The sequence below is a fragment of the Dioscorea cayenensis genome, chromosome 3 (assembly GCF_009730915.1).
Source record: "Dioscorea cayenensis subsp. rotundata cultivar TDr96_F1 chromosome 3, TDr96_F1_v2_PseudoChromosome.rev07_lg8_w22 25.fasta, whole genome shotgun sequence".
Taxonomy (NCBI): domain Eukaryota; kingdom Viridiplantae; phylum Streptophyta; class Magnoliopsida; order Dioscoreales; family Dioscoreaceae; genus Dioscorea; species Dioscorea cayenensis.
In genome coordinates, this window is record NC_052473.1 from 2,265,641 (window position 1) to 2,279,520 (window position 13,880).

The following is a 13,880-nucleotide window of genomic DNA, read 5'->3' on the forward strand; positions in this document are numbered from 1 at the left end:
CATCCATTGTAGTTAGATAGTATCCATATATTCCCTTTTCAAGTGAAAGATTTCTATTCAATTTTTTTCCAATACAATGGAATATATAGGTCCGTGTCTCTATCCATAATTATAAAATAAATAAATAAATAATTATATATATATCTAACAAATTTTCAAATACGTGAAGGTGTATATACAAACAAAAACCATAAATTAAGAAGGAAAAAAAAAACCAACATCTCTTGTCTTGTTTAATGACTCACTCTTGTAGTTTGACATAGCTATCAATCATACCATCAAAACTTAATTCTAAACATTATCCTTTTCTAGCAAAAGACCATTTGCTTTTCTTTAACATCTAGTGGTCACTTGTCTCATCTTCTCATCTCACCCAAATAAATCATTGCCATATTCCTCAAAAAATAAGCTAATTAAAAAAAAAACACACACACTTGTTATAATATTTAAAAAAAACCAATAATTCATATATAAACTCTATCCAAATAAATCATTGCCAAATTTCTCATAAAAATTAAGCTAATAACAAAAACACACACACACACACAATTGTTATAATATTAAAAAAAACCAATAATTATTTATAAACTCTATCATTGTTAGTCCCAAAAACCTTAAAACCTGATTGCTAACTATTAAAAAGTAATAATTTTTGTTAGAACATGAAAGACATATATTAGTATAAACTTTTAATTTTTTTTTAAATAAAACTTCCTGATTTATTTGTTGTTGTATATAAATTTTTAAAATACACTGCTATAAGTTTGACTTTTTTTAAAAAAACAATAACCCATCATTCACATTATTCACTGTGTGTTTGAAAATTTCCAAAGTCAGTCTAATTTTTCTCTTTGCTTTCACTTTCTTTCTACCTTGAATTTACTTGACTTCTTCCATTTTCAATCTTAGTTTGGACAAATTGGACATTTCATTATGTAATTTGTTTGAATAAATTTTATAAATTATTTTTTTGAAATTATCATAAATGATTTAAACACAAATAAGTCATTTGTGGACTTCCGCATGACGATAGGGCAGAATGTTTGCAAATAAAAGAGTGCAAATAAAGGTTAACGTATATGATTTATTATATTATTGTTGTAATGATGATCCAACAATTGAGATTAAAGTGCTACATATCTCAATTTTCACTATTTATAATATCTTAATTTGTACAATAAATAATATCGTTCACAAATCACTGCTCATTGGAATAGATGATATGAAACTATTGAATTATTGATTGAGAATATTGAGACTTTTGATCCAATAGACTAGGTTCTATGGTAATTATTATGAAACCAAGACGTGTCTCGTTTCTTAACCATAACTTTATAAATTTTATTATTTTTTATTATATAATATATGGATAGGTTAATAATTATCTCAAAAGATTTCAAATTTTTTTACTCTATAAATTATTAAATCGAAGTAATCCAATAAATAAAATCGAGTTATATCTCATTTTTATAATAACTATCTCCAATCAGTTTCGTGGATATCTCTCATACTATTGACGAGTTCAGTGGGATATCTCTCATACCAATGATAGTACTGTACAAATTATTATTTACTGAAATTGATAATCTAAAACCATTAGATTAAATTGATTACTAGACAGATATTTGTAGATAAATTATGTAGTTGGTGGAAGACTTATCTCCATTTTTAAAAAGCCATTTGTGGATTAGATACACTAACAAAGAAAAACACAGATCTCGAGGCACATAGATCGGCTGATGAGAGACCCATCTCGTCAACCATAATGGTTTCTTCGCTCTCATCCATCCAACCCTCATCGAGATCCACAAACACGAATCTCCACGCTGATAAGAACATCACACCGCTTAAATCCACATGGCAAGACACCATAGGCCAGCCGAAACATCATTATCCTAAACCGCGGGTGAACAGACCGAGAAAAAGCCCTCTATTTCCTTCTCGTCTTCGTCCTTCTCCACTCTCCCAATCTCCGCTTTGCTCTCTCACTTCCCAGATCTTATACTGTTCCTCCCTCACCCGCGGTTCATCGTACCGCCTCCTCTTCCCTTCTCTCTAAACCCTAGCTCCCCTCTTCTTCTCCGGCGCCGATGGCCTCGCCGGCGGGGAACCCTAACAACCCCGCCCCATTCGACGTCAACAAGCTCTTCAAACCTCCCACAAACCCTAGCCCTAATCCCACCGCCGCTTCCTCTCCGTTCGCTCCGCCTCCTATGTCGTATAACTCGCCGGCGACGGTGTACCCGCCGCCGCCACACGGCGCCTTCTCCTATCCTCCGCCGACCCCGCCGTTCCACAATCATCCGTTCCTTCACTACGCTCAGGATCCCCTTCCCCGCCCTAACCTCCCTTTTGCCCCTCCCGCAAACCCTAATACTAACCCTAACCAGAATTCCGGCGCCCGCATCATGGCCCTCCTTGTTTCCTCTCCTCCGCTGGAGTCTGCGGTCTCGATGCCTCTTGCTCCGCCGTCAGAACCCCCGATCCTACATGCTATACCGTCTGCGCCTCCGGCTGTGACGGCGGTCGCGCAGCCACCGCCAGCACGGAAACCTAGCAGCAAAATGCCGCGCGGACGGCATCTGGGGGGAAGGGATCGGGCTGTGTACGATGTGGACTCGAGATTGCCGGGGGAGTCACAGCCGCCGCAGCTCGAGGTCACTCCGATCACCAAGTATGCTTCTGATCCTGGGCTTGTTCTTGGGCGGCAGATCGCCGTCAATCGAACGTATATCTGTTATGGGCTTAAGCTGGGGGCGATCCGTGTGCTGAACATCAACACCGCTCTCAGATCTCTTCTCCGGGGTCACACTCAGGTTGAGAATTTATCTGAAACTTTTTGCATTCTTCGTTAAAAGTTGTGCTTATATTAGTCTTCAAGTGAGACTTTTGCATTGAATCTAAGTATTTTTTTTTTCCGCTTCTGGAGGAAAGTTATATTCTGTTGAAGCTAAACCTTACTTTTACATTACTGGTTCAATACTTCTTTTCGAGTGGATTACTGGACAACTATTATAACTTCTGATAGTATTGTGATAGCTTCTAGCACTTTTTAATCTTTTATTCATTAAAATTGCCCGCGCAGAATGGTGATTGTGGTGGTAAGTCTGATTATTGAGTTGGTTCCTTTTGAATGTTTGCTACTTAGTGTATAAAAGGAGTAAAATTATCTCAGTTACAGGTTTTTATGGATGAACTTTTGAATTCTCTAATGCATTGGCATATATCAGTTCAATGAAGGCAAGGAATTATGTGAAGATTGCACCTACAGGAGTTTAGTAACTTTTGTTTCTACAGTTAGTGGAATATATAGGTGATATATTTGTTTGATGCGTGCGTTTGTCGTGTTTCTGTCTTTGGGCTGATTGGAACTAGCTTTTATCCTTTGACTTATAATTCACATTTTAACGTCATTTCATTCACCTACTTTTGGTTTCATTATATGCTGCTATGTCCTGGTTTTATTTTTGAACTTTTTTTTTTATTTTTACTTTTCTCCTGTTTTCTGCAATGTTCTGGCTAAATGATAACTGTATTTTCCGTGTTTAGTTTATTTTGCTTTGCTTCATTACTAACCTCTTGTTCTCCATTTCTTTGGTTGTATTTTTTATTTTCTTAACCTTGTTGCTATATGATGTTCTATTATGAGTTGTTTGTTGATCAATGCTTTTGTTCATATTATTTGCGGAAATGTCTCTTTTTATATTGTGTTCACTTGATTCTTCACTGCTGATATGCATCTCTATACTTTAGTTTCAATTTGCTGAATTATATTTGTCACGGTCGTTTCTCCTCATTTTTGTTGATTGATTTATTTATTTCTGGTTGGTGTTTTCTATACAGAGAGTGACAGATATGGCCTTCTTTGCCGAAGATGTCCACTTTTTGGCTAGGTGCATATCTTTTTCACCCTTGATGGTTCTGTAAATTTTTCTTAGTGTTGGTCCTATTCTCATTGTCTATCATGCAGTGCAAGTGTCGATGGAAGGGTTTTCGTGTGGAAGATCAATGAGGGCCCTGACGATGAAGATAAGCCTTTGATAACAGGGAAAATCATTATTGCTCTACAAATAGTAGGAGATGAAGAATCATACCATCCACGCATCTGCTGGCATTCCCATAAGCAAGTATGATAAATTTATTGTTGGTTTACCATATTGGTCCTTCACGTCGGTGCAATAGTTTCTGTGTTATCCTTATGTGTGCTTTATTCTGAAAACTGTTTCAGGAAATATTGATCATTGGAATTGGCAATTCTGTGTTAAAAATAGACACAACGAAAGTTGGAAGAGGCAAAGAATTTTCTGCTGAGGAACCTCTTCGGTGTCCTATGGACAAGCTAATTGATGGAGTGCAACTTATTGGGAAACATGATGGGGAAGTCACTGATTTATCTATATCGCAATGGATGATGACTCGTTTAGTGTCAGCCTCAAAAGATGGCACGGTTTGTATTTTATTCCCTTAATGCTCTTGATAATAGCTGGACTAAATATTATTGTTTAAACAGAGAAATGTTTCTTAAATTGGGTAAGTGAGTCCTTGTGATACGTAACTGGGCACTTCCACAGATTATTGCCATATGGAGTAAATTTTGGTCTTTGATTTTTGAGCCATCAAGTTCACAGTTATTCCTGTTTGTGAAGGATGCTTTTACCAGAGTCAAGGAAAATTGTAAGGGAAATCGGGCTAGTTTAACCCAAATTTCTCTTTCAACTGTTTATGAGGTTTTTAACTGTATTGGCTTGTAGGTTTTCTTAAGAATATCAATTTTGTTTCTACTGCTGTGGTTACTAGACATTTTGTCATTTTTAGAGTCTTTAAGGTTCCAAGAAGGAATTTTATCAAAATAGCTGTGATAAGTTATTTTCCATTGAACCTCTAAACGCATCTACTTTTACAAGTTATGCATGACCAATAAGTGGATCTATGCAATCAACTTTTTTTTAGGCAATTACAATCACATCAGTTAATCATTTGTTTAATTTTTGGTCCAGTTTATATTTTGTTTTCTGTCTTTAAATGGAACTGTAAGCTCGCTATTGTGCCTTCTGGAAATGATATAAATGATCAAGTAGGCAATAGGCCATGAAGCATTGGCATTGCTCTGAGGCTTACACACCTGTGTCAGACATGCATCGGACACTGTCACGCCTCTGACCTTCTCCAACACATAAGAGGCTTGGAGCATCAATTTTATTTTATTTTTAATTGATTTTTAATTTCGGAGTCTCTCTGACACTCCAGAACATGCATGCCTAGCAGATGGACTTGTTGTTGGGACCAACTCTTAGTATATATGAACTTATAAATTTTTTTATGTGCATGTGAAATTATTAAATATTGATAATTGCAATAGTTAATGACTTGATGTTAAGGATTTTAAACTCCTAATTTTCTTGTAGTTGGCTTGTGTCAAATTTTTGTGAAAAAATATGTGCATGTAAAAAATACATATAAAATCATTTAGGCCCCAGTGTGTAGTGTCCTAATTTTTTGGAAAATGGCATATCGTTGTGTCGTATCATGTTGCATTGCGTATCAAATGTTGGTGTCCGCGCTTTTTACGCAATAGGTATTTTAATTGGAATTGTAAGCTCAGGCAAATAGTTTCTTTGCTTGTGTCGATGTTTGTCTTGTTTGTTCTGTGGTTTTCAGGAAGTATAGATGGACATGAATGTATCTGATGATTATTAAAACAAAACAGTTTCCATATAGTAATTGTTTAACTTTGAGTAGCTTCTATTTTCTCGATAGCATTAATGGACAAGGATGATACTGTCTGATGTATTGCCAATTGTTGCTAGTATATTTCACTGGTGACGCTAGTGGGTAAGATTTCTTATTAGCTAACTTGCCTTTTAAGTGTGCAAGATTGCATTTTTCTGTCATGGGGCTCTAGCCAGATATTATTTTGACTGAATATCCTTCCAATATGATATCACCTTCCCTTGAGCATCTCTCATGCATGACCAGCCGATCATTATTGTTCAAATAATACTAAAAATATTAGATGAATGGTCTGCCATTAATTTTTAAAATACTCTGAAGGTATATGTTATGCGGTGGACCTTGGTTGCCCATAGTTGTTAATGGTATCCTGTTCTGCCTGTTTGTTAATCCAATGCATTTTTATGGCAGTTAATACAAGGAAGAGTTTGATGTTACGCAGGCTTGAGTGTTTGGTTTGTCAGTTCCTTGTTTTGCGACTAAGCAAATGAAGTTGATATTATTCGCTGTTCTATATGCAAGTTCAGTGAATCATCACTTTAGTAGTAGTGCTGTTTGGTGTACACTTGTACACATTGTTGCATTTGCTTCTGTTTTAGATTCATGTTGATGGTTCTACTCTTATTTTTTTTAAGGCTGTTACGATTTGTATGTGCAAGCAGATTATTTGTATTTGTTAAGCTATTGTTTCATACTTTGTCCTAAAGGCTTGTCTAAAGGGCTTTCGAAATTTGCTTATTCACTGCTGTCATTTCTCCATTGATTGCATTAAGAAACAGTTGTTGCTTATACTTTAACAAATGGAATTTGCTCACTGCAGGTAAAGATTTGGGATGACCGCAGAATGATGCCACTTGTGACCCTGAGACCACATGATGGTCAACCTGTCAACTGCGTTGCATTTTTGACAGCTTCTCATCGCCCTGATCACATTGTTTTGATCACAGCGGTATGGCCCCATGCTTAGTTTTAGATGAATATTCAACAAAAGCAAATTTTGGCCATGCATTTGTTTTATATAAATGTCTAATAAAAGCCTTTTTTTTCTTTGCATGAAAGTTCCATGGCTTCTAAGTTCTATTTGATTTCCTTGCTTGGTAGTTAGTTCTTATTTGGATTCTCTTGATAATTTCCAGAGAAAATGTTTCAAATATTTTCTCATAATGGTAGAACATTCATTTAGCTTGGTAATTTTCTTAAAACTTTGATCTACTGATTCTTTCTGGGTGGTAATATTTTAGTTTTTGGTTTTTCTATAGGGTCCTCTGAATCGAGAAGTGAAGATATGGGCCTCAACAGGAGAAGAAGGTTGGCTATTGTCCAGTGATTCAGAATCATGGCATTGCATTCAGACGTTGGAATTAAGAAGTTCATCTGAACCACGGCTTGAAGAGGCATTTTTCAACCAAGTTGTTGTGCTGCCTCATTCAAACCTTTTGTTACTTGCTAATGCTAAGAAAAATGCAATATATGCAGTGCATATAGACTACGGTCCATGTCCTGCTGCCACACGGATGGACTATATTGCAGATTTTACTGTTGCAATGCCTATTTTGAGTCTAACAGGCACACGAGACTTCTTCTCTGATGTGGAACAAATGGTTCAGGTCTACTGTGTCCAAACACAGGCCATTCAACAATATGCATTGGACTTGTCTCAGTGCTTGCCACCAACCATAGACAATATGGGATTGGGAAAGGAATCTTCTCTTCCTAATGTTTCTGATACATCCATATCAGAAGGGTTTGTTGTTGTTGAGCCTACTCGTGGTCTTACAGTGAGTGACCTTCCTGTGGGAGGTGGTTTGTCAGGTCTCCCTCTGTCTGTAAGCAATTCTGAGGCAGCTCTGCATCCTGTAACTTCAGATGCGTCAGAGAGTAGTAATGCTCATGATTCTACCTTTTCAAATGTGGAATGTAAGCCTTCTGCTCCACCACTTCCGAGCTGTGATGCTGAGGCTTTGCATGCTGTATCTTCTCCGATTGCTTTGCATGTAGGAAATGCTGGGCGACAAGTCAACTTCATGAGTCCCCCAAAGGGCTTAGAGCGTACGCCTTCTGCGGGTGACCGTAATGTTGATAACTCCATTCTTCCAGTTGAAAGGAAAGCAGATACTGCATCTTCAAATGTCACTGATGTTTCTTGCGTGGATGACAACTTGGGAAAGAATGATGTTAAAGGTAGTACAGGTGATGTATCTGTGGTGGCCAATTCTCTTTCAACGAGTAAGATAAATGAAGGTACACACCTCGTTACTCCATCAGAAATTTTATCAGGAGCTACATCTTTAGCTGAGAATACTCTTTGTGACCCAAGATCTGAAAGTTGAGGAGGTTAGGATTCAAGAAGTTATTGTTAACAAGGATATGGATAGCTTGAAATTGGGTGTCAAGGACATAGTTGAGACTGGGACAAGTCAGCCTGGGGAATTTTACATCGACTCACCGGTTCTTGTAGAGGTCATGGAAAAGCCCACCAGCTCACAGACTTCAGAAGCCAAGATTGAAACAGACAAAGAGTGTTCTACTCTAAGAACTGAAACCAACAGCCTTGAAGTGCAATCCCATCTTGTTGATGATGTTGCTGTCATTGAGGCATTGGAACAATCCTCAAATATTGGAGATGATGGAATCCAAGAATGCACCAAAGATATGGCTGTTAAGACCAGTGAAGCTTCTCCGGACACACCCTCACAATCACTTTCAGCTACAAAAGGAAAGAAACAAAAAGGAAAGCAGTCACAATCATCAATTCCATCACCTTTTTCGAGCCCATTTAATTCCATGGATTCTTTTGATGAACAAGGGATTGTCTCAAGTGCTCCATCAATTGATGCTGCTGTTTCTCAAATCCAGTCATTGCAGGATTCCATCAACCAGGTAAAGTTTATAGATGAAATTAATTTATAACCTTCATATGTCAACCAGATGTTGTGTACCAGAAAGGAAACAAACACGTATTTACACACGACTATGTGAGTGTGCACTTTTGCGTGCAAATAAGATTTCTGTTGCAGTTTCAGATTTCTGGGCTCAGCACCGGCAACTTTCAGTGTGTTCTTGATATTGCTAGTGATAGTATTGTTATCTTTCACCTCTGCCCAACCATTTGCGCCACCCATTTAAAATAAGTTCATTAGATGCTATGCTATTAGGGTTGGAACTCAAAAGTTCTCATTGTAGGTTGAACATCAGTGCCTTATTGATAAGATATGTTATAGCCAGACCCTAATGTTGATAATCTCTATCCTTATAGACATCTATACTTTCTTGCAGCTTATGATCATGCAAAAGGAAATGCAGAAGCAAATCAGCACAGTGGTTGCAGTACCCATCAATAAAGAATGCAAACGGGTGGAGACTGCCTTGGGACGAAGCATTGAGAAAGTTGTTAAGGCGAACACTGATGCTTTGTGGGCTCGCTTTCAAGAGGAGAATGCAAAGCATGAGAAGGTGGAGAGAGACCGTGTACAGCAGCTGACAAATCTCATCTCAAACTGCATGAACAAAGATCTTCCTGCTATCTTGGAAAGGGCACTGAAGAAGGAGATCTCAGCAATCGGGCCAGTCTTAGCTCGCACAATTACCCCTTTTATTGAGAAAACAATATCTTCAGCTATTGCTGATTCATTCCAGGTTCTCTTTTGACCTCATTCTTTTTTTTCCTCTCTACTAATATTTTGATTCTATCTATGTACTCAAAAGCATATCTTTTAATCAGAGGGGGGTTGGGGACAAGGCAGTGAATCAGTTGGACAAATCTATCAGTTCGAAACTTGAAGCTCAAGTAGCTCGGCAAATTCAGACACAGTTTCAAACTTCTGGCAAGCAAGCTCTTCAGGTACACAAATAAGGCTGGATGATCTGTCATAACAACTAACCAATAAGCATATTACGTGCACATTAATATTTCAGTTAAAAAATTATGAACCGATTTTTTCTGATGGAACATGTTGCTCTATAGTTATCCTGTGAGCTAATGTTTTTTTGAATTCAATTTTTTTTCTTCCAGGATGCTCTTAGATTGACTTTGGAATCCTCAGTTATTCCTGCATTTGAGCATTCTTGCAAATCGATGTTTGAGCAAGTGGATACAGCCTTTCAGAAAGGGATGGCCGAGCATACTGTTGCTGCACAGCAGCAGTTTGAGTCTGCACATGCTCCTTTGGCTCTTACCCTTAGGGTATGTGTCTACCATATAGCAGCTTATGCATTAATTTCCAATCTATTATTTTTTATAAACCTCTTTTTGGGGTAGGAGATTACATAATTTCCCTTGTTATCTGCCTGGTTGTCATATTCAGTCTAGAAAGGTCTTAGTTTTTCTTTGATAATTTTTTCGACCTTCTTTTCAAATTAATTGTTTATTGTTCTTTTTTGTCACAGGATGCTATCAATTCTGCATCATCAATGACCCATAACCTGTCCACCGAGTTAGCTGATGGTCATAGGAAGCTTTTGGCTTTGACCACTGCTGGAAACTCAAAAACACCAAATCCAATGGGCATCCAACAAACCAATGGCCCTGGTATTGTTCCTGAGATGGTAAGTTTGAAGCGGCTTCTCGTAATTCCTTTTGGTTGCTTCTGGTACTTTCTAAATGCTGAAAAAAATATTTCATTGCCATAGACTGTTCAACCTGTGGTCGAAGATCCGACAAAGGAGCTGACTAGATTGATATCTGATCGAAAATATGAGGAAGCCTTCACCTTCGCTCTTCAAAGGAGTGATGTTACCATTGTATCATGGTTATGTTCTCAGGTACGACTGATACCAGGTCCACAAGATTGTCATCAATAGATGATATGGGTCTGCAGCTCTTAACCTAACAAATACGATATTTTTCTCAGGTTGACATTCGGGCGATCTGTTCAATGGTTCCACCCTTGAGTCAAGGCGTTTTGCTAGCTCTGCTGCAGCAGCTAACATATGACGTCGCGAATGACACATCTCGGAAACTCCAATGGATCACAGAGGTTGCCTCGGCCATCAACCCTACGGACCCATTGATCGCAATGCATGTAAGACCCATCTTTGAGCAGGTATACAACACTATGGCTCACCAAAGATCTCTCCCAACTTCAAATTCTGCCGATGCCAGCTGCATTAGGCTAATTATGCATGTTATCAATTCTGTGTTGATTGGCTGTAAATGAAGTCATTCACATGGTGTAGTCTTCCTGTTTGTATAGAAGAAAAATAGGGTTTCAAAGCAAGGACCTTCATTAAAGTTAGAGTTATGGAGTTATTGGTCTAGTGTAAATTTAGGCTATGTTGCTCTTGTTCTGTTTTCCAAGTTAATTAGAGTTATAAAAAACACTTGTTCTGTTGAGTTTCTTTGTATTTGGTTTTGGTGCAATGGTATTATCAAGTGAGATGTTGTCAGTCTATGTGCAGTTCTTTATATATTTTCCTGTTTGCTTTCAATTGCTGGTATGTTCTTGTGGTTGTTTGTCAATCAAATGTCTAATATGTAAGTGTCCCTAAATATTTGGGCCAGTTGTTTTCGAAAGTCATTTTATCAATTTTTTTAATTTTTATAATATCAAAACTGCTAATATATATATATATATATTATTTAAAGATATTGATAATAGCCATTTGATTATTATTTAACACTTAAAAATTATTTATAAATAGTATTAAATACAAAGTGTAAAATTATACCATATCTATATAAATAATAACTATTGGATCATCATCCAATGGTCCTAAACAAATAAATACTCCAAAATGGTTTCTAACAAAAAAATCCTTAATAAACAATAATATGCATATATATACACACAAATATATGTGCATATACGCTTCTCATTTGTTGTTTTTAAAGAATTTTTTTTTTTGTGGTTATTCTTCATCTTTGTATTTTCCCCTTAAATTAAGCTTTCTTTCCCTTTTCTGTCTACATAAATTTTTTTTAAAAAATAACTCTTTAATTTAAGAGAAATGATACACTAATTTCCTGCTTGTGTAAAGAGTTTTTTTCTTTATAAATTTATAACAAATCATAAAGTAAAAAAATAAAATAAATCTCATAGCTTCCTCTCTGTTTTGTTGTTCCAATCTCTTAATTCAAAATAAAAATAATTCAGTTAAAAAAAAATTCCAATTGTCCGAGAATTCATTCATTCTTCTTCATATTTTTCAGATTAATTTTCGCCAAACATTTCCCCAAAGATCCTCACAGAAACATTTGCAAGAAACCCCCCCTTTTTTTTATAAATTTTTTTCAAATTTCAAAAAGATAAAGAGAAAAAAGTTCCTCATCACAATTTATACACAAACCCCCTTTTTTTTTATAACCCTAAAATCTCATTTACAGAAACACCCTAAAAAACCCCCAAAATTCCCAAACATCCTTTCACCAACACTGATCCGTCTCCCATCTCCGTCCCCAAACCTTCCCCTCCTCCACACCCCTCCCAAATCCAAACCCTAACCCTAACCCTAACCCTAAACCTAACCTTCTCATCTCCGCATCATACTTCACCCTCTCCCCCGGATCCGACAACGTCGCATACGCCCTATTAATCTCCGCGAAATCCGCCACTTCCCCAGCCACATCCGGATGAAATCTCTTCGCCAGCGCTCTATACGCCATCTTTATCTCCCCCGCCGTCGCCGTCTCCCTGACTTTCAAAACCTCATAAAAACTCTCTCTCCTCCTCGCCGGCGCCACCGCCACCGCCACCGCTCCCGCCGCCCCTCCTCTCCTCCGCCCCTCCGCCTTCCCCACTCTCAGGTTCGCCAATCCCCCTCCCAGAACTAGGGTTGCACTTCCAGCCATGCTTTTCCAACAAAAAAAATTAGGGTTTCTAAAAATCGCACCTTTTTTTCTTAGCTTCACTTCAAACAACGAAGAGATGAGAAGATTGTGGGTGTTTTTATAGCGGGTCTAATCACTTGCGGATTCGGGTCTACTGCTTTGGATCCGATAATGTTGGGACCCACCTGCCGGCTTCTAGAAGCGCTTGTAATAACGTCTTATTCTTAATCGTAGCCGTTGGATGGTCCTCGAGATCTTCAACTTGAGGGGAATCAAAGAGGAATTAAGATTAGATGGATTTCCAAACCAATGGGGGCCACGTGGCAACTAATTATAGATTATAGTTAGGTTTCGTTTGGTGCCACGTGGAGCGGTAGCAGAGTTAGATGCATGATGCTTGATTATAATTTTATATCTTATTAATATTTTTTTAATTCATAAAAAAATATACAAAATGAAGTTTGTTCATCTGTGCATATATGTTTTTCTTATTAATATTTTCATGAATTAAAAAGAAGTTTGCTCTTGTTTGCTATTATTAATCGTATATTTTTATTACCAAAAAATTAATATTAACATGGAAAAAAAATTAATAATTTAATTTTTTGCCGTCAGTAATCTAATATTATGACATTTTAATTTATCAGAATTTTAAAATCGATAAAATTATTTTTTATTAGGGTTCAAAATTAATAATGACATGTCTTATCACTCGTATATTACACGATGGCAGAGTTATATGATATATATATATATATATATATATTTATTACAATAAAATAATATTTAAAAATTATATATTAATATTTTATGAAAAATATGTAACGGTTATTTTTTTATCTAGAAGGACAATTTTTCTATAATTAATTAATTAAGGAAAAGCTTTAGGTATGTGATGGCTTCTAGAAGATTTGTAGGCATGTGATGCCTAGATGCCACGTAGTCCTAAAGAGATAAGACTCCTTTTATAAGTCATTTATCTTTTTAATGAAAAGGTCATGTGATTGCACCTTCTCGTCACGTGACTTGTCTTCTAGATGCCTTCATTCTAACTCCATTATCATATCATTCCTCTTGATATATATGACTTGCATTTTTCCAAAAATATATTTTTTCATGTTTCTCAATATATCTAATTTTTTTATATTTTATATCAGTTTTTATTTTAAAGCCAACAAAGTCTTAATCTACGGAGATCAGATTTTCTATATAAAATATTAATATTCGCCTGAAAAAATAGTTCATACTTATCATAGATAGAGTAATAGCATAAATATGTTGAAATATTAATTTTACATTTAAGCACGTATTTAATATGTGATTTGTCTATATTTTATAAAAAAAAAATTAGCACTCTAAATTTTAATTAAATTATACATTTTTT

The 13,880-nt window shown here is 36.5% G+C and overlaps 2 protein-coding genes across 2 annotated transcripts; one reads left to right on the forward strand and one right to left on the reverse strand.

Moving 5' to 3' along the window:
- The first annotated feature begins 1,956 nt into the window (after window positions 1-1,956).
- On the forward strand, window positions 1,957-11,134 carry LOC120282654 (enhancer of mRNA-decapping protein 4). Its single transcript, XM_039289494.1, is given in 13 exon segments — window positions 1,957-2,816; window positions 3,844-3,893; window positions 3,971-4,127; window positions 4,229-4,447; window positions 6,551-6,679; window positions 6,990-8,036; window positions 8,038-8,610; window positions 9,007-9,366; window positions 9,452-9,571; window positions 9,743-9,913; window positions 10,117-10,275; window positions 10,360-10,491; window positions 10,581-11,134. Coding segments are annotated over 13 exon segments (4,149 nt in total). The 5' UTR covers window positions 1,957-2,090; the 3' UTR covers window positions 10,887-11,134.
- Window positions 11,135-12,091: 957 nt separating this feature from the next.
- Window positions 12,092-12,517, reverse strand: LOC120255646 (chaperone protein dnaJ 11, chloroplastic). Its single transcript, XM_039263426.1, has one exon. It carries the CDS (start codon window positions 12,515-12,517, stop codon window positions 12,092-12,094), a length of 426 nt encoding a protein of 141 aa, XP_039119360.1.
- Window positions 12,518-13,880: the final 1,363 nt, after the last annotated feature.